Consider the following 27,664-nt stretch of genomic DNA (forward strand, 5'->3'; position numbering starts at 1 on the left):
ACCATGCGTAATTTTTCTGATCTTCAAAGATACTGGCAAAGCAGAGGATATTGACCATAACACAATCTCCTGGGTGTGTGTGTTCAGACTAAGTGAAGGAGAATCAAAATGATGAAATAGTCACAACATCTTGCAGAGATTCAGGGAAACACTTTTGGTATGGCTTAGCACATTTTATGCACTAAATAATCCCTTCAGACAAACACACACACACACACACAAACACACACAAACACTTGACGTTGTGAGATACTGTCCTAAATTCTGAAGTCCTCAATCTTACAGGGACGACTTAGGATGAGACAGGGAGTGTAATGATAAATGTGACCTATTTCATCTGGTTCAGTTCAAAAAACTTCCTGTTATTTTACTTCCATCCTGTTATTTGACTTCCGTAATAGCCAATTTTCTGGCCTTCTGAAAGCTTTGCATTAAGGTAATTGTCATTACCCCGGCAAAGTTTAAAGTTGTGCTCTGCTAATAGGCACATAAAGTAAGGAAAACTTTCAGTCAGCTACCAAGCACATAGCTGAGGGGAAAAAGAGTGCATGCCTCTTTTTACTCCAGATGTCTCTTGGAGTGAAGCCAGTTTGCCACTGTTCACCATTTCGCCAATCATTCAACTGTATATGCAGCAGAAATGGCCCTTTATCATGATCGCAGACAACCTATTTCATTCTGCAGCGTTTGATCCTGTGTAACAAGTAACCCAGTTCTTGAGTGATTTCAGTAACCATTGACGGGTCAATACTGCAGTATTAAACCTCAAAACTACAATTCTATAAGTTCGCCGTTGGTGTACTTGACTTACTGATGATACCTATGGTGATAGGCTGCAGTGGTGTTTAGAGCGCTCCAGATCTCAAAGGTCCGTCCATCCATCCATTATCCAAGCTGCTTATCCGAATTCGGGCTGCGGGGATGCTGGAGCCTATCCCAGCCGTCATTGGGCAGCAGGCAGGGGAGACACGCTAGACAGGCCACCAGTCCATCACAGGGCTGACACACACACACACACACACACACACACACACACACACACACACATTCACACCTAGGGACAATTTAGTATGGCTAATTCACCTGACCTCCATTTCTTTGGACTGTGGGAGGAAACCGGAGCACCCGCAGAAAACCCACCCAGACACGGGAAGAACATGCAAACTTGACACAGAGGACGACCTGGGACAACCCCGGGGTTCGAACCGAGGACCTTCTTGCTGTGAGGCGACCACGCTAATCACTGCCCCACTGCGCGGCCCCCAAAGGGCCGTGTGAAATGAAATAAAGCCACCGGTGCAGTAAACGCTGAAATTATCTATTAAAAAGTAGCGGCTATTGTCATCTGCCAGGTTAGACTGTTCTTCCTTCACCGTGGAACTTCAGCCCACTTTGTGTGTTTAAATGGGGACAGTGAGTTCTCCTGATTAGAGCAACTCATTCATTTTTAAAGAAGTCGCACTACAACATCCATTTTTTCCTTCCCCTCGGCAGTCGCATTCTTGCTCTCTCCTCCTTTCTCTTTTTTTTTTCCATGTTCTCCCTCCGTGCAAATGTCCCACAGCATTTTTCAGTGTGTGTTTGTGTGTTTTTGCATGTCCCCCTCTGGTGCCCAGGATCATCTCACACCCCATCTGTACCCACGCTACCGCCCCTTTCTGATCAGCCTGGGTTCAGCTGGCTGCCGGGAATGAACCCATGCACACGTGTGTGTGCGTGCACACACACACACACACACACACACCCCCACACGCACACACTTTCACATGTGCGCACACACACACACACACACACACACACACACACACACACTTTCACATGTACATGAACATACACATATGGATACACACACTTTCACACGTACACTTTCACACACACACACAAATACGCCCTCTCCTTTCTTTTTGTCTCCTGCTCTACATCTCTGTCTGCCTCTTTCTCTCAAACACACACACAAACACACACAAACACACACACACATGATAGAGGTTATGGAGACATCAGCACCTCTCAGCATGTGTTGAAAGTGTGTTTTTTTCTCTCCCATATCATCTTCACTGTGCTAGTTTGTTGTGGAGCTGCTTAGCTTGCAAGTCTGGTTGTATACATAGTGCTGTGCACACTGAACTGGGAGCTGGTTCTTCCCTACCCTGTCTCCGTCCCCGCCAGGCTGAAGGTCCGGCCCCGGTGAGTGTGCATTCTTAATGTTCCCCTGGCCTCCGTAAGAGTCATGATTGGTAGAATTAATTGTGGCTGGAAGCTATTATGGGAATAATTTAAAAATGGAAGGGCGGTGGGGTGGATGAATGGAGGTGGAGGAGGAAGAGAAGGGGGGGCAGGGGAGAGGGGGGGGGGTCACTGTCTGAGTGGTTTTGTTTTCGGTGTATACTCTTTCTCAATGCCAAAAATTAGAGGACTTGAGATCCAATCTCTCTCCCTCTCTCCCTCGCTGTTTCTCCTCTCCCTCCCTCCCTCTCTCGCTCTCTCTCTGGCTCTATCTCTGTTTGTGCTGTCTTACTTTAAAATATTAGCCCAGTGTTGGCTCAGGCTTATTTTCTATTTACGGTTCCATTTTGGGAAGTGGGGAAGGTAATACAGTCATAATGCTACATCCCCCAACACGGACGCTATCAGTACATGGCTTATATTCAGCAATGATGTGTCATTACACAGGTTAAATGGAGCACAAAATCAGCGGCATCTTGTTTGTGTGTGTGTGTGTGTGTGTGCGTGTGCGTGTGTTTACAGGCTTATGAAGAGATGCCGTGTCCCCTGCTATCTCTGCAGGCCCTGGTGTAATGACAGATGATATCTGAGCCACTGACACAAAGACAGTCATTGCTCCCTGTCTTCCTCAGGTTCTTCACACTCCGTGTCCCTTGCAAATTCACACAGAGGGGGAGCAAAGTAAATTAGATGAGAGAGTTATAGGAAATAAAACGGAGGGAAAATGACAAATAAGAGTGTCACAACCCGAGCGAATGGGCCAATGGAATCCCATAGAAGCGACTAACTTTATTAGTGAGCTGTAACCAAAGGCCGATAACAACTCTGACTTCCTGTTGTGTTGTGCCAGTCTGGGCGGTGTTTGTGTACACTGCATGTGCCTGAGCGTTTGCTGTCCGTTCCAAATCCTCAATACTGATAGGAGGTTAGAAGGTCTCCGTGAAGGATTTATGGGCTGGTTTTATGGGGGCGGGTCAAAGAACGCCGATATAGGAATATAAGAAGTTGGGGGAAGGGTGCGCGTGTGTGTCTATGTGTGCGTGTGTGTGTGTGTGAGAGAGAGAGAGAGAGAGAGAGAGAGAGAGAGAGAGAGAGAGAGAGAGAGGGAGAGAGAGAGAGAGAGAGATAAGGGTTGGGGGTTAGAGTAGGGTTTGGGGGAAGCTGCCTTGTGAAACTCATCATTTATTTATTTGGACTACAGAAGAATAGAAGAAGAGACGAGGGGGGAGGCAGCCTTCTGCACATCACCAGGGGAATAGGTCAAAGGATGTTTTTCTGGCTAGTAGCACAACTCTTTGTTTGGGTTAGCAAAGGCAGTCAGCCAACACAATACATTGCACTGTAGCTTACTGTACTCGCACTGTTAGGTCCCAGAACATCTCAAGTTAAGTACTGCCATGATGTACGTTTGCATTTCTGCACTGCTCAGTCAAACTGCTCTGGTCATGATCAGCGGTCGGCGGTGCAGATTTTTCTCAAAAGAAAAGGCTACGCTGGAAAACTGAAGTGTATGGGCCTTGTCTGGGCTGTTAACGACGAAATTTACGGCCATGATTTACTATACTAATTCTTGATTTAATCAGACCAAGTATTGATTGTTTTTCCCGTTTCCTGTTGAGAAAAAAGAGCTGTTTTGCTCTGCCGCCCCCCGCCTCCATCTCTGGAACGTCCTCCCGGACCACCCAAGGCCTCCTTTAAAACAGACAAGTTTATTCAGAAACGCATTTAATTCAATCATGCATTTCTGTTGTCGTCTGTTCTTATTTTTTTAATGTACTGTCAAGCACTTTGAGATTGTCTCTGACAATGAAAGGTACTATACAAATAAAATGTATTATTATTATCATTACTATTTTGCTAAATAAGTTCTTTTCTGTTATGAAGATGATTGCGTGAACTTAGTGACGGCCTCACCCAGTACCGTCCATGCAGTGTTTTTGTCCACATTTGCATCTAAGTTTGTCTTGGATGGCTGGGAGAGCTGGTGCTGGATCGGCTGGGAGAGCTTGGTCTGCTGAGTCCTGTGGGCCCAGGGACCTCGGCCCTGCCCGGAGCTGCGCCCAAAGAGGAAGCACCGAGGGCGGTCTGACAGGATGCGGAAGCAGGGCAGGCTAAGCTAACTGCTAGCTCATGCAGACCGGCAGTTCCGATAACACCGAGGGCGGTCTGACAGCGGCCTCACCTAGCGTTGACTGCTTTGGGTGCCATCGCGTGGAGTGCGGGGAGGTGTGTCAGAATCAGAATCAGAAATACTTTATTCGTCCCCAAGGGAAAATTGGGATTTTCCAAATTGCAGACACCCAGTCGAGGGTGTCTGCCTGGGAGAGTTGGCATTGGATCGGCTGGGGGAGCCTGGTCTGATGCGTCCGGTGGGCCCCAGGAACCACGGCCCTGCCTGGAGCTGCGCCTGAGGAGTAAACGCCAAGGGCGGTCTGACAGGATGCGGAAGCAGGGCAGGCTAAGCTAACTGCTAGCCCATGCAGACCGGCAGTTCCAACAATCATCCTGGCTGACATTTGCTCTCTTGGACAGTGAAATTTTTTTTTTGTGGATATGTGTTTTTGTAATTTTTTTAGTTTTTTTTGTCGTTTGGGTATATGTGTTTTTGTAGTCTGAATATGTGTTTTTGTCTTTGTGTTGCACTGCTGTGGGCTGGGGGAAACGATATTTCATTTCATTTCATTTCATGTACACAAGTGCATGAAATGAAATGACAGATAAATGTTCCTGATTCCTGATATGGTCAAGTCTCTTCCCTTGTTAGATGTACTGTAAATACTGTAAAAGCTTAAGCATTGCCGACTGAGGTGTCTTCATAGATATTGTAAATGTAGACCTATGTGGTTTGCTGTCACGGAGGCCACCGGAGACAAAGGAGAATTTCATTCACAGGTGACACTATCGTGCTGAAGAAACACACACACACACACACACACACACACACACACACACACACACACACACACACACACACACACACACACACACACACACACACTGCCTACCACAGACAGAGTAAGCACAGGCATATATCTTCATATAGGCCTGCAGGGACGCAGCCATTATTTTCTTCTGAGGTGGTCAATCACTATCTCTCAGGCTGCGCCACAAATATATACTAACACAAAACACACACACACACATGCACACACACACACATGCACAAACTCGTGTGCAGCCTATGAAGCGATAGGGAAGCTAGGGCTGCAGGGGGCCATTTAGTGTTGGCTGTAGGAGATGGCTTTGGTGTGGCTCAGTGTGTCTGGCTGTCTGGGTCTCTAAACATTAGCTGAGAGGCTGCAGTTCCTGAGGGATCCTTGGTTGAAGACCAAAGAGAGGCCTTGCAGGGCTGACCATGAAGGGACTTGATTGACAGTGTTGTTGTCTTTTAACAGAACATGGGCAACTAACACGTTAAAAACAGGATCTATATTTAGCAACGACAGATAAAAGGTGAAGTTAATGAACAAACCCCTTTAAGAGGGGTGGGACTCCATTTTCTTAATTATTTAGGAATTCACTTTCCTCCCACAGTCCAAAGACATGTAGGTCAGGTGAATCGGCCATACTAAATTGTCCCTAAGTGTGAATGTGTGTGTGGTGGGTGGGGGTGGGGGGGCTGTGATGGACTGGCGGCCTGTCCAAGGTGTCTCTCCACCTGCCGCCGAATGACTGCTGGGATAGACTCCAGCATCCCCGCAACCCCAATTAGGATAAGCGGCTTGGGTAATGGATGGATTTAGGAATTCACAAAAAATGTTATCGAAATAAAGTTTCTTGGGCCTCATTTTTTTCCCCGACTAACGGGAGATGTGTGTGCTCTTTCTATCGGCTGAAGTCATTCGTAGATTTAGAGATATTTTATGCATTTCATCCAGCAACCCTATTTAAGATAGCAATTTCTAAAGACATCTAGGATTTCGTTGACTGCACATCCCTGCAGTGAGCTTTCTTCAGACGGTGAGAGTCAGCTTCTCCCTCCTCAGCCAGAGCTTTTATAACGAGAAGCCATAATGTGCCTAACAGAGGAGCTGTCAGATTTATGCAAACGCCGACACTTTGGATTAAGTGTTGTACGGTGCATGCTGTAATGGTCATGTGATTTCACAGTATGTTTCATCATTGGTTATCAGTGCTATTATGCATGTGTTGTAACATTAGATGCTAATGATGTCGCTTCATGCTAGTGGTAGTTGATGGGGTTGGTGTGCACTGCAGATTAAGGTGAGACAGGCGATGAGGGAAGTGCTTTATCAGCTGTAGCCATGTTAGCAGAGTGTCTGGCAATGTGAATTACAACTGTGATAATAGCTTTTAAGGTAAGATGGCACAGTAGGCCTTTGTTCTTACACATCACACATCTCCCACATAAATCCATGAGCAAGCTAAGACCTGAGCACAAAGTCATATACACAAAGACGCACACACTCCCTCCAAGGGTCTTTCTTGTACTGTGCGTCAACTGGGAATGATGGAGACAGGGTGAGGGGATCATTCTGTAACCCTTCTTCCACCTGCACAATCCATCTCCCTCCGGACTATACGTCTTATTCAGCTCCTCTCATAACGTCACTCCCCTCCTCCCATCGTGTTGTCGGTTCACACCGCTCGATTCATACCATTAATCTTCCTCGTATTCTGCACTTCAGCGCTGTGTGTATGTGTTCGCGCTCATGCTCGTACAAGCAGCTCATCTATAATACAAGCTACTGCTTTTGAGCACCGTACGCCTCAAACGAAATGTTGATGCTCGAAACCTGACTGAATGAACCTGTTGGATTGTTAGACAGACGGTCAGGGCACAGCCACGCAGTCAGTCGTTTGACCAGCCTGCAGGCCAGATGATTAGATGGAAAGTCGAGCGTGTATCTGTCCGTCCAGCCCATTTGCAGCAGTCAGCCAGGCAGCCAGCTGACCAGGCGGCCGGCTGGTGTTGCAGTGACTGAGCCTTAGATTTGCCCCGTGGATCTGAATGCTGTGACCGGGTGGTTGAACTGTGCAATGAGGCGAAACTCCTCCAAGACAATGATGCACCCTCTCTCTTTCTCTGCCTCCTCATATTAGACTGCTCTCATCCCCCTCTCCCTCAAAACATAGAGGGGGGAAGGGCGTCCGGGTAGCATGGCGGTCTGTTCCGTTTCCTACCAACACAGGGATTGCCAGTTTGAATCCCTGTGTTACCTCCAGCTTGGTCAGGCGTCCCTACAGACACAATTGGCCGTGTTTGTGGGTGGGAAGCCGGATGTGGGTATGTGTCCTGGTTGCTGCACTAGCGCCTCCTCTGGTCGGACGGGGCGCCTGTTCGGAGAGGAGGGGGAACTCAGGGGAATAGTATGATCCTCTCACATGCTATGTCCCCCTGGCGAAACGCCTGTCAGGTGAAAAGAAGCGGCTGGCGACTCCACATGTATCGGAGGAGGCATGTGGTAGTCTGCATCCCTCCCCGGATCGGCAGAGGGGGCAGAGCAGCGGCCGGGATGGCTTGGAGGAGTGAGGTAATTGGCCAGACACAATTGGGGAGAAAATAGGGGGGGAAATCCACCCCCCCCAAAAAAAAACTTATAGAGGGGGGATATTTAGGACACTTGGGTGTACAGATGACCTTGATCAGAATAGATATATATACCAGGGTAGACATATTCCAGTTGTTTTCTCCACTTTCGTTTCATGTGTACACTAATAAGATCCTTTTTTTTTACTCCTTCACTCTGCTCTTGAGTCTTTATATACCAATCATGGTGGTCTCTTTTTCTCCGTCTCCCCTCGGTTCCTCTTCTCCTCTTTACCCCAGCCAAATAAGTCAGAGCAGATCCTGATCCTTGTTTGCAAACTCTGCCTCAGTTTATGAAACGGAGGCCGGCTGTGCGTTGTGGTCATTACTGCAATGATGTCGTTTTGATGTGTAATGAGGACGACTGTGGTTGTATGACTCTCATTGGATCTGGCTGATTTATGATGACAGACTATACCGTGGCTCAGCTCTCATAAGAAATGTTCTGCAAAAATCATTCATCCATACATTTCTGAAGAGTGCTGTATTTTCATATAATGTTTAATTATCTTTGAATTGATCATTTTGTTGCAACGGTCCAGATACAGTTCCTAATTTGTTTTCCTTGTAAAAAAAAATGGTGTTCTGTTTGACTGCATTTAGGGCTTGGGGGGAACAGCCAATGCAGGTGTGTGTGTGTGTGTGTGTGTGTGTGTGTGGACTAGGGATATTGACAGCCCACAGCCTTGGGGGTCTCATTCTTATTACAGTGTACAGAATTGAACGGCTTTCCAGCGGTTACTGGCTAGACTCATTTTATACGATAGTTGTTGTTTTGGCAGGACTATCTGCCTTGGCTCTGGCAGAGACATTTGTAATTCATACCAACCTGTCTAATCCATATAAGCCCCTCACTTCGCAGAAGTCCGTACTTCATTTTACTCAGCATGGCTTTACTGGACTGAATGGGATTAGGGTTTTGCTTTGGCATTTACTGCAGACACCGGGGACACTGAGTCTGACTGATAAATATGCCAGAAACATGAAGCAAGATGTGTGAATGTGAGATAGACATTGTACGTATCACTGTGTGCCAATGAAAGAGAGACTGAATGTGTGTATTCGTATAAATGTGCGTCTTTTCATCCGGGTTTGTGTGTCCATCTGGCCACTTGTGTGCTTGGCTGGCGCGCCAATGGATGCCATTTCTTAAATCCACCAGGTGTCTGATAGCCTGCTTTGACTGAGGTGGAGGATTGCTTGAGACAGGGCGTCAATGCTGATTCAATTGGTAGGTCACGCAGAAGAGGAGAGGAGGTAGACGGAAGAGGGTCATAGATTTAATTATGAAGCTGACTGCATACCTGTCTTCCTCCTTACCAACGTCACACCACCCTGCTCAGCTAAAGGTCGGATAATGTAATGGAAAAAGTAAGAAGCTTGGGTTTCGCCTCCACTGTGTGCAGTACCATGCTTTTTTCATGATTGTTCATCACTGCTCAGTGTCCATGGAGAAGGTTTTGCCAAGGTTTAACCCCACACTCACTTGTGCCACAGTATAAATCTGCCCTGGAAACTTGATGACCCAGCAGCGCCTTGCTTGCAGATCCCAGAATATGCGTGCAACGATATTAATGCAAATTATCCATCCATCCATCCATCCATTATCCAAACCACTTATCCTGCTCTCAGGGATGCTGGAGCCTATCCCAGCAGTCATTGGGCGGCATGTGGTGAGACACCCTGGACAGACCGCCAGGCCATCACAGGGCCCACATACACACATATTCACACCTAGGAACAATTTAGTACGACCGATTCACCTGACCTACACGTCTTTGGACTGTGAGAGGAAACCGGCGCACCCGGAGAAAACCCACGCAGACACAGGGAGAACATGCAAACTCCACAGAGGACGACCCAGGATAACCCCCAAGGTTGGACTACCCCGGGGCTTGAACCCAGGATCTTCTTGCTGTGAGGTGACCACGCTAATCGCTGCGTCACCGTGCCGCCCTAATGCAAATTAGACCGGTACTAAGAAAATTATAAGTTCATTCATGCCCAAGAAGGTTTAAAATGTAAACTGTTGCTTGATAGAGTCACATGCCTCTGCACTGTGTGTCTGTAGCTAATCTCTATGTGTTTCTCTGTGTGTTTTTTCATCTCTTCCTCCAGTTACAGATGAAGACACCGTGAAGAGATACTATGCCAAGTTTGAGGAGAAGTTTTTCCAGACCTGCGAGAAGGAGCTGTTAAAGATCAACACATTCTATTCAGGTATTAATGCTTCTCATCTGTGGTTTAGTTCATAACTGGTCTCCTCATAAATGACCTAAATGGGAAAACGCTAAAAGGAATTAAGATTTAAATCAAGCATTTGGTACTGTTTTGGGTTATCTTGCTAATACACAGGGACACTTGCGTTTTGTTTAATCACTGCCATACAGTTCAGTTTATTTGTATTGTAGTGAATTTTGGGGGGGGGCAGTTTGGGAGCCGCCGCAGCTGGGACGTGAACCCGCATCTCCCACACCATGGGTAACTCCGCTAACCAGTCGACTAAAGCGTCCGACCCCTTAGCCAAGGGCTAGCGAGTCTACTCATTCGTGGTCATTACACTACCCCCCTCCTTCGGGAAGTGCGTCCCTATGCTTCAGGGTCAAAGGGTCGGTTAGTCCGACCCCTGGTTAGCATAGTCGCTTGTGGTGTGGGAGTCCTGGGTTCGCGTCCCGGCTGCGGCGGTTCCCAGCCTGCCCCCCCCCCAAATTCGCTACATTGGTGTCAGAAGTGGGTTGGTGAGAATGTGAGGCCATTGGAAGCGCGTGCGCCCAGAGGCGTGAGGGAGCTGATATGCTGAAGTGCGGGGACGCGCTTCCCGAAGGAGGGGGTAGTGTTAACAACCACGGATAAGTAGACTTGCGAGCCCTTGGTTAACGGGTCGGACCCTTTAGTCGACTGGTTAGCGCAGTCGCTCGTGGTACAGGAGACCCAAGTTCATGTCCCGGCTGTGGCGGTTCCAGACTGCCCTCTGAATTTGCTTCAATATTATATTCAAGGTTCATTTTTCTCCTCCATTGAATTCCTGCATCGCATAACTGTTTCATACCATCTAAGCACCATTTAACCAAGTTATATTGCTTGTGTATGAATTATGTCAACTGTGCATGAATGGATGAGATGATTTATTATGAATTAATCTTTAGGAATTATAGTACATTCTTATATTGCCTTTAAATTACAGTCCCACTTAATACAGCAGACGCTGACTGCAAAATGCAGCTTCATTTAGAGAGCTTTAGGACACTGTCTCTCTTCCTTATATTATAAATAATTCCCAACGTCTTTTTTCATCTATCCTGACCCGGTCATATGGTTATTAATGGGTGGGAAATAGCATTGCTCAAGGGGAAACGAGTGGACAGATTTACTGATTTAAGGACAGACCGAACTAGTTAAAGTTTTCGACCTTATCCCTTCTCAGATGTGAGGTGTGAGCCCAGAAGCTTTTGATTAAGCCCACAATATAAAAGGAAAGTTTTACTCCAAGCAAGAGTGCATTAGACTCATTACACTGGTGTCTTACGCACATGGTTTATCTCCTCCGTGCTGCGTCCAAAAAGATGAGGTAGGCTTTTTCACTGCCAAATGACTTTGCTTCTAATATTGGTCTTTTGGTTGAGCCTGCCATGACTGGCATATTTAGCCAAGCATGCCTGCCTGCGTGTATTTCAGGGAGAGGGGGAGATATGTGTGTGTCTCGTAACGTGAGATGGAGGCCATATACGTATATGGCCTCATGGTGTTAACCTAAGCAGAGTGGGGGTGAGAGTCACCAGCAGGCAGTGCTTCCCCTACAGGTGATTTCTGGGACTGCAGGATCAAGAGGCCTGAATTCAGGGCCGAGGATGTTCAGCAACATGGGCATCCATAATTGTACCAGCTCATTACGCCCCTAAACATCACTGGCTAACAGATGGCCGTGACAGGAGGTAAATAGGATATGAATCAATACAGAATTTGTTAGTAAGGGTAATTTGTTCTTGCATCGAGTATGGAGCATGCATTGAAACTTTGTTTTTCTCTTACAAAAACAAAAAACAACAACAACAAACTCTCCTGTAGGAGTCCATTATATGTCAGAAGGTTAATACTGCTGACAGCAGCAGTTAGACTGCTTTTACAGAGGAACTTGTTTTATTCAGAGACTCAACCCAGCGTCCCCTTGGCCTGACTTGCTGGTTTTCCATTATCTTCCCTTGAAAACTCATATTTCGCTGTTCTACAGTATGAAAAAAAAACATCAGAATTTGGGGAGAGGATTGAGGAGGACAGTTACAAGGTCACATTTTGCATTAACTCATGTTTCTCGAGCTGTAAAAGGGAAGTGCTTCATCATTTAGGTTAATGTTGACAGTGCAGTGGCATTACAGCCTCAGTCACAATGAGTCACTGAATCCTCAGCAGACTGGGGCCAGGAGGCTGCTTAAATATGAGGGATCACAATATCATAACGGGGTGTCCAGAAATAGTCGAACCATTAAAAACCTCACCTAAAGAGCCACATGCACCGGCACTGGACTAAATCCCAATGGAGCAAATGTTTTTATGTGAGCCTTTTTCTGCCAAATTCACTTGCTTCTTTTACACTGTCTCAGAAGCCAGCGCAAACAGCAAAGGGGGAGTGGACAGCCCAGTCTGTTTTGAAAAAAAATAAAGACAAAACAGAAATCCTAACCTCTCTCTTTTCCTCAGACATCTGCTTTATCCTTCACTCAAAGGAGAATAAAGACAAGCGATGAACCAACCCTGTCCAACCTTCACACTTATTTGGCCTACTTAGTACTGGTGCCAGCATGTGTGTGTGTGTGTGTGTGTGTGTGTGTATGAGAGAGAGAGAGAGATGGAGAGAAAAAACAGGTTGACATGTATGTCTACATCACAGTAAGCAAGGGAGATAATAAAAGGAGAGATAAATTGTGTTCCAGCTCTACATATAAGACTTGCCTCCACCTTTCTCCATCTCACCCCCCCCCCATTACTCGCCCTCTCTTTCTCACCCTCTCCCTCTCCTCTCTCTCTCGCTCTCTCTCTGAAAGGGGTCTTTGACCTCCATTCTGCAGCACAGCTCTGAAAATAAATCTTTGGTGGACAAATTAATTTTTTTGAATTCTTTAGTCAGAGAGGCCAGGCAAACAGAGCTCTTCCTCCTTTGGCCAAGCGTTGCTTTTGCATTTGAAAATTGCTTATTAAACAGATTTCATCTGTCACAGTAAGTCCCTGAGGACTCCCAGAGCAGAGCAAGACCTCTTTGTATTTCTCTGCTAAACTTTACACCAATGAAGATCTACACTTCCCCGCACCTGTATGTTAAAAAGACTCGCGGTCAATTGAACCTCTCGTAGATGAATAAATGGGGATTAGATCGGATGCCTGCAACTGACAGGGTCTTAACATTCTCACGCCTGCTGCTGTTGTGGTACTGTGTGTGTCCGAGCAATGTTAAATTGGACAAACACTCGGACCGGCCTGGCTGTTGCTGACTGGACTGGTACTCAACTCGGATCTCTCCAGCTTCAGACATCAAGGGGTGCTACTGTGCTGGCATTACCGCCAAGCAGGTAGTGCTCTGTGTGTGTGTGTGTGTGTGTGTGTGTGTGTATATGTGTGTAAGCAAACCAACCATGAGAGTCACCACTGAGTCCTTAGCACCTCCAGTGTCTCCTCTTCCATTCTCGCTTTGACAGAGGAACAGCCACCGGCTGCGTCTCAAATATCTCACCCCCCCCCCCCCCGACTCTTTCCTTGGCTTGACTGGGTGGGACATTCCTGCAAAGCCTGGGAAGATGGGGTGGGGTGGGGTTGGGGGTGGAGGGCTCTTAATAAAATCAACATGCCTTCAAGGACTGTTTCTTGGTGCGGGGGGGCAGGGGTTCCAAACCTTTAATATAGATATTGAATGAGTCTGGACTTCATTCCACAGTTTTAATGCATAACTGACAAACTCGGATCGAAAACTATTTCGTTTTTCAAACAAGTGTATAATTAGAATTGCCTCTAAGGGTTTGTTTAATTATACATAGGCTTGTAATACAGGTGATGTTAATATTAATTTCATTTATTAATCTTTAATACGTGCGACCGCTGAACGCTCACTTTGTTATTCATTTGCACGGCGTGCCTGCGCAGCTGACTGTGCATGCAGTTGGGTGATGTCCCGTATGATCCTCTCCCTCACATCTGTACCCTCCTATGGACATGTGGCCTTGGGATGTGAGGAGAACGTGTGCCGAGTCTGTCGAAAGTTATTGCCACTAAGTCCATTAGTCTTACGGTTTAGTCGCTGGGGTTCAACTTTTGTCAGAAATGAAAACGTTAAGAGTTCAACAAGCAGAGGCGTTCAGTCAGTCAGGAGAAATAACGGATAACGCTGGCATCCGGATCTGTCGATGGAAGCCTATGATGCCGGGTGCCAGCACTGGAAGGCAGGACGCTGCCCCTGCAGGTGAGAAGCTATTTAGGTGATCAAATAGATGGTACAGGCGGCAGTATCTCAGGGGGCAGGGCAGGTCGTCTGGAAACTAGAGGGTTGCCGGTTCGACCCTCGGCTCCTCCTTGCAAAAACGTCGAGATGTCTCTTAGCAAGACACCTAACTGCTCCCAATGAGCTGGGTGCTACCTTGCATGGCTGACACCATCATCAGTTTATGAGTGTGCGTAGGTAAATATGTGAGGCGTGAATTGTAAAGTACTATATAAATGCAGTGCTATGTAAATGCAGTCCATTTACCTACGCATTATTTAGGCCCATGGAAAAACCTAGGATGACATTTGGTTTAAAAGATGGATTAAGTGGGAAAGATTAAAGATTGTTTAAAAGTCTTTATTGATAATATCCTGTTTGCTTCCTGCCACAGTCATCTGGTGAAGTGGAGAGCTGAAAAGGGAAGAATATGGGTAAGGAATATGGGCTGTTCACTGTCAGAAAGATTGGAGGCCATGAGGGAAGTGTACCAGCAAGCGAATAATGACATGTAGGCTGCTGGCCAGGTCCTCTCTGAGTCCCCCCCCCCCCCCTCCCCTGTCTCCTCTCTCTCTCTTCCTCTGCCTGTCTCTGTCTCTCTTCCTCTGCCTGTCTCTGTCTCTCCCTCTCTGTCTCTCTCAGAAATATTAACCTATCTCTGACCCGAATAATGGCTCCTGACCAACTGGTGATTACGTGTATTTTCGATTTAATACTCTCTTTTCTTCTGCTTCCTGGAACTGACCTAACAGCATGCCAGGAAGAAAAAAAAAGAGAGTAGAAAAGGAGAGAGCAAAATAGAGGAGAGCAAAACATGCATCAGCATAGAAGAGTAAAAGTGCAAATTTCTCAATGCAAAATGAAAGCAGATGAGTTCAACAGCAAACACATGCGTCAGTAGGCAGCAGTAGAGGACGGAGGTTATGCTGGGGCAGCTACCAGGATCGGCTGTCTAACAGTATGGCTGGAAAAGAAAGGAAAATAACTTTGTGTAAGCTTTCCCCCAGATAAATAAAAGGTTTGAGAAAAGTCAATTTACTTTTCTTTGCCCCCCCCCCACCTGTAGAAAAGCTTGCTGAAGCTCAGAGACGTTTTGCCACACTGCAGAATGAGCTGCAGTCCACTCTGGATGCCCAGCGCGAGAGCAACGCTCCACCTGTCCTACGCAAACGCAAGACAGTGTTTCACCTGTCGCAGGAGGAGCGCTGTAAACACCGCAACATCAAGGACCTGCAGCTGGCCTTCAGCGAATTTTACCTCAGCCTCATTCTGCTGCAGAACTACCAGGTTTCCTTCTCCCACACACACACACACACACACACACACACACACACACACACACACACACACACACACACACACACACACACACACACACCATTAGCACCCAGTCTTCTGTGTTTCTGAGATGCTGCCAATATTGTTTTTGCCGGTGACTTCACTGGCGAACAATCCATGAATGTGAGAACTTACTCCCTGGTTTGCCAATAGAACGCCTTTTTTAAATGTTGTTGTAAATGTGAATAACATTGCTACTTACACCTGTACAAGGTAGCATTGCTGTTCATGTTTTCGGACCCTGCCGCACGGTTTTCAAATCCACAGGCTGCGTCCGCCAGTGACGTCACCGGCAGACAATTTTCAGCACACTTTCGACAGCGTTTCAGAGAATGCGCAGTAGTATGGCTGCTAATGGGGCATTATCCCAACAAAATTGTATTTTTAGTTATCTCTTGTAGGATTTATCGATGTGCCTTTATGGGGTCAACAGATTTATCTCCCTTAAGGGGGCGGCATGGTTCAGGAGGTAGAGCGGGTCATCTAGTAATCAGAAAGTCACTGGTTCCATCCCCGGCTCCTCCAGAGAGTGTGTTTAAGTGTCCTTGAGCAAGACACTGAACCTGCTCCTGATGAGCAGGTTGGCGCCTTGCATGGCAGCCTCTGCCATCAGTGTATGAATGTGTGTGTGAATGGGTGGATGTGAGGCATACATTGTAAAGCACTTGGGAGTGGTCAGAAGACTAGTTAATTTACGATTTTACCATTCCAGTTTCAGCCCTCTGTCCAATAACTCATAACCTAAACATCTTACTCAGTGTGTCTGTAATGACCATAGGCCTATTAATGTTTGGTTCAGTCTTGATCATGGGTGGTACTCTTTTTTCTGCTGTCCACAGAACCTGAACTTCACTGGTTTCCGTAAGATCCTGAAGAAGCATGATAAGATCCTGGACACCGCTCGCGGGGCAGATTGGCGTGTGGCTCACGTGGAGGTGGCACCTTTCTACACCTGCAAGAAGATCACCCAGCTCATCTCTGAAACAGAGGTGCACACCTGATCATGATCCTATGAGCATGACTAAGCACAGATTTATTAAGACATACACAAGCAGCATACACAAGACATGAGCAAGTACACACAAAGACACTCTTAAAGGATGCAGGTAACTACTCACACATGCCAGGTAAACATATGTGGAGAACAGGCGCCATAAATACTTCATCTTTTACATATAAATGCGCATATGCACAACACCATCATCATCATCGGCAGTCACTCGGGGTTGAGTGTGACTGTCCTTCTAGGTCCTTGTGGGTCTTCAGGTGGACATAAGAGGTTAAATTTGAGGTAATGTAGGTAAGGGTGTGAACAAGTGGTTGAGGATGTGGTTTGAGCATTTCTGGTAATTCGCTCCTTTCTGAGTCTGCGCTTGTTTTCAGCAGCACGGTGGAGGTCATGGTTTTAATGCCCAGCACCTTCACGGACAGCCAGTCTCCAGGCCTCCCTGTTCCCAGGTGTTAAGGTCGATGCCAGACCTTTTCATGTGGGCCTTGACATTATCTTTATATCACTTCTTTTGTCCTCCTGAAGCATGGCATCCAGTCATGTTTTGGGACATGACAGTCAGACATGGCCAGTCCATCTCAGCTGATGTAGTGCAATGGTGGCAGTTATAGTAGGCATGTTAGCCTCCTCGAGGATGCTGAAGTTGGTGCACTTATCCTTCCAGCTGATCTTAAGGATCGTCCTAAGGCATTGCTGTTGGTATGCCTCGAGTGCCTTCAGGTGCCTGCTATATGTGGTCCAGGTTTCTGACCCTTACAGTAGGGGGGGCAGCACTGCTGCTTTATACACCAGAATTTTTGTTCTAGCCTGAAGGTCACGGTTTTCAAAAACCCTTTTACTCGATCTTGAGAAGGCCCGGCTAGCACAACTTAGACGATGGTGTATTTCAATTTCAATGTTGACTTTGGAGGGCAGAACACTGCCAAGATATGGGAACTGTCACACATTTTTGAGTCTGGTGTTGTCTACAGAGATGGGTGGGGGCGCAGCAAGCATATTTCTGTTGGGTGGGGGTTGGTAGAGGATATGCATCTTTTTTATGTTAATTGCCAGGCCAAGCTGCTTGTATGCCTTTGCAAGGCTGTCCAGTATGCTCTGTAGTTCCTCTTCTACGAGGGACACTAAGGCGTTGTCATCAGCGTACTGCAGCTCTATGATGGATGTGTTGGTGGTTTACCTTTAGCCCTGAATCTGTTAATATTCAGAAGATTCCCAGCAGTCCTGTAAATGATTTTGACTCTCTGAGGCAGACTGGGATCCATGAGGCACAGGATGGTGGCAATGAAGACGAGAACAGGGTTGGGGCTATGACACAGCCTTGTTTAACTCCTGTTTGAACCTTGGAGGACTCTGTCTCATCTCCATAACTGCTGAGTACTCTAGCTGACATGTTATCATGAAGTAGTCATAGTACTCTGATATATTCGTCAGGGCAGCCTATTTTTGACAGAACTAGCCAGAGGGCTTGGGGGTTTACGAAATCAAAAGCTTTGGTTAAGTCTATGAAGGCCATGTACAATGTTGATTCTGTTCCTGGGCTTTTCCTTGCTGTTGGCGAGTTGTAAAAAATCATGTCCATGGTGCATCTATGAGGATGAAAACTGCTCTGGGATTCTGGCAGAATTTCCTCTGATGTTGGAAAGAGTCTGTTTGCCAAGACCCTAGCCAGGGCTTTCTCTGTGGTGGAAAGCAAGGCAATGTCATGGTAGTTTCCGCACTCAGCTTTATTCCCTTTCTTAAAAATAGAGACAACGAGTGCATCCCTAAGTTGCACAAACATTTCCTCTTTTTTCCTTATTTTAAGTAACAGAGCATGGATATGTCTGAGGAGTGTAGGTCCACCTGCCCTCACTACTTCTGCCAGTATTCCATCAGGACCAACATCCTTATTGATTTTCATCTTCCTGATGACATCCTGGATGCACGCACACACACACGCACGCACACATAACTGCAACTGAACTGTGTGTGCATCTGTTTGTCTGTGTCTGTTTGTCTGTGTGTGTGTGTGTGTGTGTGTGTGTGTGTGTGTGTGTGTGTGTGTGTGTGTGTTCCTAGGCCCTGGTGACCACAGAGTTGGAGGGGGGAGACCGTCAAAGGGCCATGAAGAGGCTGAGAGTTCCTCCACTGGGGGCAGCGCAGGTCAGAAATATTGCCGACAACACCAGTGATACCCATGTCCACAAACATAATTCCAAAAATGTCATCTGTCTGTTAGCTAAAGCAATAACAGTAGATACCCACATGTGAGAGAGACCCAGAAAAGATATGTGTTAAGCTAATCTTCTATATTTGTATCAAAGTTATGAAGTTTGTAAGGGTGGGTGGTGGCAGCAAATGTGGTAGTTTTGGGGTGGGTGTTGGTTGAGGGTGGGTATGGAAAAGGTGTGAGAGACGAGAGAGATTTTTCAAAGAAAAAGGGAGGGACAAAGACAAAGAAGGGAAACTCAAACCAAGAAAGGGAGGTAGAAAGAAAGAAAGAAGGATAGACAGAGGGAGAGAGAGAGAGAATGTCTGTGTGTATGAGAGAGAGAGAGAGAGAGAGAGAGAGAGAGAGAGAGAGAGAGAGAGAGAGAGAGAGAGAGAGAGAGATCACTGCCATTCCATTATTGATTTTCTAAGTGGCTTTCCGTTGTTGGACAGACAGGATATCCTTCAGATATGAAAGAGGCCATTGAAGCTTCCCATCTCCCATATCGAACAAAAGTGTTATTACTGCATTAATTACTGTCATGCCCAACCTGAATAGCGAGAGATAAATATTGACCCTTACGTACACACGCACGCGCGCACACACACACGCCCGCCCACCTGCTCACCCACCCACACACACACCCTGCCTTGGCATGTCTATGGGAAATGTAGCTGAGCACATTAAACAACAAAGACACATTCTGCAAAGTGTATTTCTTTTGAAATGTCCGCTTGGCTGGAGTTAGGAAAGGAATAAATGACAACCTCATCGCTTAGTTAGCATCAGCATTATTAATGAACTTGACACCGTGAAAGGAAACCAAATGTACTCGTTTGTAGGCAGATGTATACTGATTAATGAAAAAGTGTCTGCTGTTTAATTTCAAAACGAATGTCCCCCCCGTTTCCTGTCATGCCTGCTGCAGCCTGCTCTGGCCTGGACAACCTTTCGTGTGGGTCTCTACTGTGGAGTCTTCATCGTCCTCGCCATTTCCTTCACTCTTGCCGGTACATCACAATTAGCATTAAAATTCATGCAGTTTTCCACACGCCATCCATTTGTAGTGGTTTGTCAGGGGAGGTAATTTTTCTGTTGCTAATATGTGTTGCAGTTTTTTTATGAATGATAATGTTTTCTAATGGAGGGATACGATGGGCAATTAAACTTTGTGAGATCTGTGATTGGGCGGACACAGTTTTTTTTTGTTTGTTTTTTTTTACCTGCCAGGGACATACCTTCAGCTCCCCTCAAACAGTCCTGTGTAAATAAAGTACATCAGTTGTTTTGCCAAAACCTACACTACCGTTCAAAAGTTTGGGATCACCCAAACAATTTCGTGTTTTCCATGAAAAGTCACACTTATTCCCCACCATATGTTGTGAAATGAATAGAAAATAGAGTCAAGACATTGACAAGGTTAGAAATAATGATTTGTATTTGAAATAAGATTTTTTTTACATCAAACTTTGCTTTCGTCAAAGAATCCTCCATTTGCAGCAATTACAGCATTGCAGACCTTTGGCATTCTAGCTGTTAATTTGTTGAGGTAATCTGGAGAAATTGCACCCCACGCTTCCAGAAGCAGCTCCCACAAGTTGGTTTGGTTGGATGGGCACTTCTTTGAGCAGATTGAGTTTCTGGAGCATCACATTTGTGGGGTCAATTAAACGCTCAAAATGGCCAGAAAAAGAGAACTTTCATCTGAAACTCGACAGTCTATTCTTGTTCTTAGAAATGAAGGCTATTCCATGCGAGAAATTGCTAAGAATTTGAAGATTTCCTACACCGGTGTGTACTACTCCCTTCAGAGGACAGCACAAACAGGCTCTAACAGGTACTATTTAATGAAGATGCCAGTTGGGGACCTGTGAGGCGTCTGTTTCTCAAACTAGAGACTCTAATGTACTTATCTTCTTGCTCAGTTGTGCAACGCGGCCTCCCACTTCTTTTTCTACTCTGGTTAGAGCCTGTTTGTGCTGTCCTCTGAAGGGAGTAGTACACACCGGTGTAGGAAATCTTCAATTTCTTAGCAATTTCTCGCATGGAATAGCCTTCATTTCTAAGAACAAGAATAGACTGTCGAGTTTCAGATGAAAGTTCTCTTTTTCTGGCCATTTTGAGCGTTTAATTGACCCCACAAATGTGATGCTCCAGAAACTCAATCTGCTCAAAGAAGTGCCCATCCAACCAATCCAACTTGTGGGAGCTGCTTCTGGAAGCGTGGGGTGCAATTTCTCCAGATTACCTCAACAAATTAACAGCTAGAATGCCAAAGGTCTGCAATGCTGTAATTGCTGCAAATGGAGGATTCTTTGACGAAAGCAAAGTTTGATGTAAAAAAAATCTTATTTCAAATACAAATCATTATTTCTAACCTTGTCAATGTCTTGACTCTATTTTCTATTCATTTCACAACATATGGTGGTGAATAAGTGTGACTTTTCATGGAAAACACAAAATTGTTTGGGTGATCCCAAACTTTTGAACGGTAGTGTAAATCTTTATCATTTTTATACTTCTATAGACCCCTTTTTACACTGTGATCTTTCGATAATTTCCCATTTTTCCTTATGTTTTGGTTTATTTATATTTTAAATACCTTTATATTTGCTTTTATATTTCTTACCTTGTTTTCACACTTTTGCTGTTGTTTTTTCACTCTATTAATTTTTGTTGTTTTTATACTGTTTTCTACCTCTGGCAAAGTTGATTGAACGGTCTTAAAAAGCTCTATAAAAGAGCGGTCTGGATAGCGTAGCGGTCTATTCCGTTGCCTACCAACACGGGGATCACCGGTTCGAATCCCCGTGTTACCTCGGGCTTGGTCAGGCGTCTCTACAGACACAATTGGTCATGTCTGCGGGTGGGAAGCTAGATGTGGGTATGTGTTCTGGTTGCTGCACTAGCGTTTCCTCTGGTCGGTTGGGGCGCCTGTTCAGGGGGGAGGGGAACTGGGGGGAATAGCGTCATCCTCTCTAGTGCAACGTCCCCCTGGCGAAACTCCTCACTGTCAGGTGAAAAGAATCAGCTGGCGACTCCACATGTATTGGAGGAGGCAAGTGGTAGTCTGCAGCCTTCCCCGGATCGGCAGAGGGGGCGGAGCACCGACCGGGGCGGCTCGGAAGAGTGGGATGGAGTAATTGGCCGGATACAATTGGGGAGAAAAGGGAGGGTGGGATCACACAAAAAAAGAGCTCTATAAAGACAGTTTGATGAGGCTGGTGATGATGATGAGGAGGAAAATAGTGATGATGATGATGATGATTACTGTTTTCTTTTTAGGTGTTGTGCTTATCCGCAATTATAATGTGTGGCCTTTGGTGCGGATTTATCGAGGCGGTTTCCTTTTGATCCAGTTCCTCTTCCTCTTGGGCATCAACACCTACGGATGGAGAAACGCCGGGGTCAACCATGTCCTCATCTTCGAACTCAACCCCCGAAACAACCTCTCACACCAACACCTGTTTGAGGCAAGGACATTAATCCACACATGGGTCTTCATCATTGGACGAAGACGCTGTATTTAAGAAAGAAAAACAGTATTTTTGGACTCACAAATGTGCATTTTAAAAGTATACAATGGATAGTAAATGGGATTTATGGCTCTCAGGTCCATGAAACCTAATCAGCAAATGGTCTTAAAGACTTTAAAATAAAGTAAAACTGCACCAGAACTGAGATTATGAAGTTGCCTTCAACAACAGTCTTGCTGTTATGCTGCAAATGTTATGTCAGGGTACAAAGAAAAGCAGTGCTTTTCTATAAAAATGACATGGAGGGGGGGCATCCAGGTGGCGTAGCAGTCTATTCTGTTGCCTACCAACACAGGGATCCTGGTTTGAATCCCTGTGTTACCTCTGGCTTGGTCGGGCGTCCCTACAGACACAATTGGCCATGTCTGTGGGTAGGAAGCCGGATGTGGGTGTGTGTTCTGGTCGCTACACTAACACCTCCTCTGGTCGGTCGGGGTGCCTGTTGGGGGGGGGGGACTGGGGGGAATAGTGCGATCATCGCACGCGCTACGTCCCCCTGGTGAAACTCCTCACTGTCAAGTGAAAAGACGTGGCTGGCGACTGCACATGTATCGGAGGAGGCATGTGGTAGTTTGCAGCCCTCCCCGGATCAGCAGAGGGGGTGGAGCAGCGACCGGGATGGCTCGGAAATTGGGTAATTGGCCAAGTACAATCGGGGAGAAAAAGGGGGAAAATTATTTTTTAAAATGACATCAGGGTTTGTTGGTTTGTTTTGGGTTTTTTTTTGTTGTTGTTTTGTTTTGTTTTTCTGATGTTTTATCATGCCAATCTCTTTCCTTACCCCCTCTTTCTGCTTCAGATTGCTGGTTTCCTGGGCGTTCTGTGGTGTATTAGCATCCTGTCATGTCTCTACTCAGACTTCACCTACATGCCCATGCAGATCAACCCGCTCATCCTCTATGGCTTCATGCTGCTCTTCCTCATCAACCCCTTCAAAACCTGCTACTACAAATCACGCTTCTGGCTCCTTAAACTGTTGGTCAGTCCACTTGCTTATTATACATGCGTGGTTCAGGGTGTGAGCCTGTGTTAGTTATATGTCTTTGTTAAATCCATGGATTTTGTTTACATGAAGAAGTGCAGAATATATATTTGTGTGTGTGTGTGTGTGTGTGTGTGTGTTTGTGCAATTGCGTACTGTATCAAATATGTATCTCAGATCTCATGTTTACAAAAAACCCTCCTCTGTTGTGTGCTGCTCTTTGTCTGATCCACTCTAGCTTTGGGAGAGTAGGGGGGGGGTGAGGGACGGGGTAGAAAGGCAGAGGGCAGAGCGGGGTGAGGGATAATAGAATGCAGTCTCGTCCCGGGGGAGGTGGCGGCTGTGACTGTGCAATCATTACAAGCATAGATCTATCAGTATGTTACTGCCCCGAGCTCCTCCTCCTCCTCCCCTCTCTTACCCCCCAATCCCCTCTTACTCTCATGTCCTCCACAGCAGCAATTCTCAATCAGCCCCGCTCCTCAGCTCTCCCTGCTCCTTTCCTCCTCCTCCTCCCCCTCTCCTTCACAATTTCTTGCAATCCTCAACAACGCTCTCCGGGCCTCCTCTTCCTCGATGCGTCTACCTAATCAGCCTTAGCCTCAAAAAAGGGCTGACAAGAGCAACCACGACAGCACTCTGAAGTCAGACGTACTGTATATCATAGGGCTGATGCACTTGGAGTGTCGCGATTATATCTTTGACAATGTTATGTCGAGTTTCAAAAACACCATTGATTCTTAAGGTCACACACAAAGAGACGTGGCAGTGGAATCAATTCACTTCATTTTTATTTTGTTAAACAAGGACCATCCACAAAAACATTAATCTAAAAATGAGAAGAGATGATTTATGTCAGATTTCACTATTAGCTATTTTCCATCTTTGGTCCCTGAGCAGGTATGCACAGAGCAATCACCAGACACTAAAAACATTCATTTACATCCAACACCATTACATAGTCTCTATCACACTAACAATTATACAAATCTACAAGCACGTATCAACATATAAATACCAGCACATTCATCTATTACAACTATAAAATTACAATTCATTACAACTGAAAATCAGAATCAAGGTCAAATTAATGTGGACGTGACTGGTTGCTCAATATCCATTTTTTGAGCCATGGGAAAAGGAATTAAAATCTGTGTAAATTTTAAGCTCATCTGAAAGCATATTCCAATGTTTAATTGCCGTAAATGAAAAAGCAGATTGTTTAAAGTCAGTCCGCCACAAAGGGATGTTTAAATCTGAGTCTGAAGCAGATGGAGAGGTTCTACTCATTTGCTCAGAGCAGAGCAGGAAAAAAAGCTCTTCAATGGTGGAGGAACAGCATTGTGAATTATCTTAAATACCCATCGACCTTCTGTCAACAGAATGAGATTTTCAAAACTTAAAAGGGTGTATTTGGACAATATGTTACAATGATGGTGATTTAATGATTTCCTATCAAAAATTTTTAATGCATGTTTAAAAAGAATCTCAGTTGGTTTCGGAACAGTCTTACTGGCCTGGGACCAGCAGGATATACAATGATGAAGACGAGTAAAAATCTTAGCATACAAAAATATTTTTGATGTTTCTGTTGTTATCAAGTTCCTTATTGTCTAAATTTAACAATGTTATATTTCAATGTTTTACTCATCTGTTTTCAAAAGTCAAATTGGACTCCAAAATCAAGTCTAAATATCTAACCTCATTAAAGTTTTGATTATTTGTCCATTAATACTAAGCTGTGGATACATGGTTTGTTTTTGGTTATTAGCAAAATACATCCTAACTGTTTTCTTTATATTCAAGGCAAGACATGCAACACTCAGCCACTTAGCAACTTTTTGAAGAGTTAGAGAGAGCTTAGCGGCCACTTGTTCAGCATCTCTCTTATGACTGTATACAACTGCGTCATCAGTATACATCCACATCCTCACAAACAGATGGAAGATCATTGACATATAAAGTAAACAACAGCGGCCCCAAAATTGAGCCTTGTGGCACTCCCATTATGCATGATTTTATTGATGACAATTCATTATTCATATGAAAACACATTGTGAGTGACCAGATATACAAGACCTTACCCAATTCAGTGTATGAGCTGAAAATTTGAATTTGGACAACTTTGATAGACATATTGGATGGCTCACTGTACCAAATGTTTTAATAATAATAATGATTTACATAGCACTTTATCTAGACCCAAATCACTTCACATTGAAGGGGGGAAACTCACCTCAACCACCACCAATATATAGCACCCACCTGGGTGATGCATGACAGCCAGTTTGTGCCAGAATGCTCACCATACATCAGCTGGAGGTGGAGAGGGAGGAATCATTGAGCAAATTGCACAAGGGATGATTAAGTGGCCAGATGAAGACAGCCAGTTTGGGAATTTTGCCAGGACACCGGGGGACCCCCTACTCCTTGCAATAAGTGCCATGGGATCTTTAACGACCACAGTGAGTCAGGACCTCGGTTTAATGCCTTATCCGAAGGACAGCATCTCCTACAGCACAGCACAGTGCCCCGTCACTGCACTGGGGCACTGTTTTTTGTTTTGTTTTTTTCTTGTTTTTTGTTCTTATTAGGACCAGAAGGAAGACTGCCCCCGACTAGCCCACCAACACCACTTCCAGCAGCAACTCAGTTTTCCCAGGTGGTCTCCGATCCAAGTACTAGCCAAGCCCATACCTGCTTAGCTTACATCATTCGGCAGAGCGAGGGTACATGTTGGTAAGGGTGCTGGCCATGCAGGTCAAGAAACACTGCTCCTACCACCCCTCCTTTATCTAATTTAGACTTGATTACTTCTAAGATGTAGCAACATGAAGTCTCGGTAGAATAATTATTCCCAAATCTAAACTGTACAGGGGGAGTAGATCTTAGTTGTTAAAATGTGACGCCATTGTTGTTGTTTACATCTACGACCACTAGGTGGCAGGTGCAATATTGTAACAGGCCTGCACAGAAGCACAACAACAGCAGGTGTCACCAGTGCAGCACTAGCTATGGCTCCGATTATTCTGATCTTATGTATATTTAAGCATTTCTTTTTAATATTTTTTCTAAAGATCTGATGAAATTTGAATTATCTTAATATATCACAATATACTGAATTGTGACACTTGTATTGCCAAATTCATGCCAACACACAGTCCTAGTATATTGGTTATAATAATAATAACTATTTCCCATGACTGTGTGGATGAAAGGATGTTTGAGGAAAAAGTCTATTTGCTTAATAGGACAAACGATGACACTTACTCACATAAGTACCCAAAGCCAGGTGTGCTGGTTCCCTGGTACAACAAACACCAGATAGAGGACATAGATTTCCTCAAAGGGTAAACCACAGAGCCTGGACCCAGATTACCTGCAGTGTTTGTTCAAGAAATGAAACCCTCGCCACTGTGGCAAGCCAGTAAGGGTAGGCTTAGCCTTGAGACATTCATAAAGAACGGATATGAGTGAGATGATCAGCCAATCAATACAGACTTCGATTGACAGGCTAAGAGAGGCCTGCTATGAGCTGATTTGTGTATTAGAAAAAAGTCAGTATTTTATGACATTCTTGGACACTTCAGGGTGTGTTTAGGGACTGGGTCTGGCAGTGAACATGGGGGGGGGGGGGGTACAGTAAGCCGTGAATGTCAGATCTAGCCTGAGGGCAGAAATTGAGGGGAGGGGGGTAAATGGAATGAGCAGGGGAGGGTTGTATCATTTTACAGAGCCCAGTCAATAACTAAGCTCCAGCCAAAGTCACGTTCCAAGAAACACACACACCCATAGGAGCAAAAAGCGAAGCTACCGGAGGGATTTCACCCCGACTCGTCTATCTGTCTGTCTGTTTGTTGTGTCTGTTTGCATGCCAATGAATAGTCACACAAAGACACATGCATATGCGTTTATACACACACACACACACACACACACACACACACACACTTATAAAACCATTAGGGTGTCCTGTGGCATGGCGATAAGGAAGTCTTGAGTCTCTTTCGTTTTGTGTATCACAGCTCATTAATAGAGGTTGTTTTCTGCTTTGCTCTCCTCTGCTGAAGTACCGTGACAATTACACACTTGTTAACTACTTCCTACTGAACCCTTTCCTTGTTGAAACCATGTGTACACGAGCAGAATTCCCTATTATATCTGAGTATTGCACCCGTGACACACCTATGGACGGTGTTATTCAAAGGTCTTTACAAGATGTCTTCTCCAGTGTACATGGTCCAGTTTAAATACTGGGGAAAATGGAAAGTATTTCTCAGGTTTCCTCAGAAAAACTATTCTATATACATAAAACAAATGAAAGTTCCTGTTATGAGTCTTTTAGCATTTTGAGGTCATGATGAATCT

General features: G+C 45.4%; 1 protein-coding gene across 2 annotated transcripts in view; it reads left to right on the forward strand.

Moving 5' to 3' along the window:
* The window catches only part of xpr1a (xenotropic and polytropic retrovirus receptor 1a), a 107,829-nt gene that overhangs the window by 60,712 nt on the left and 19,453 nt on the right, over positions 1-27,664 (forward strand). For both annotated transcript variants that reach the window (XM_056277733.1, XM_056277732.1), the window contains exons 3-9: positions 9,896-9,997; positions 15,307-15,527; positions 16,418-16,567; positions 18,646-18,729; positions 19,707-19,788; positions 22,064-22,251; positions 23,114-23,293. In XM_056277733.1, the coding sequence (XP_056133708.1) occupies positions 9,896-9,997; positions 15,307-15,527; positions 16,418-16,567; positions 18,646-18,729; positions 19,707-19,788; positions 22,064-22,251; positions 23,114-23,293 (1,007 nt within the window). The remainder of the gene's footprint in view (positions 1-9,895; positions 9,998-15,306; positions 15,528-16,417; positions 16,568-18,645; positions 18,730-19,706; positions 19,789-22,063; positions 22,252-23,113; positions 23,294-27,664) is intronic.

Source organism: Lampris incognitus, chromosome 3, assembly GCF_029633865.1.
Source record: "Lampris incognitus isolate fLamInc1 chromosome 3, fLamInc1.hap2, whole genome shotgun sequence".
In the NCBI taxonomy this organism is placed as follows: domain Eukaryota; kingdom Metazoa; phylum Chordata; class Actinopteri; order Lampriformes; family Lampridae; genus Lampris; species Lampris incognitus.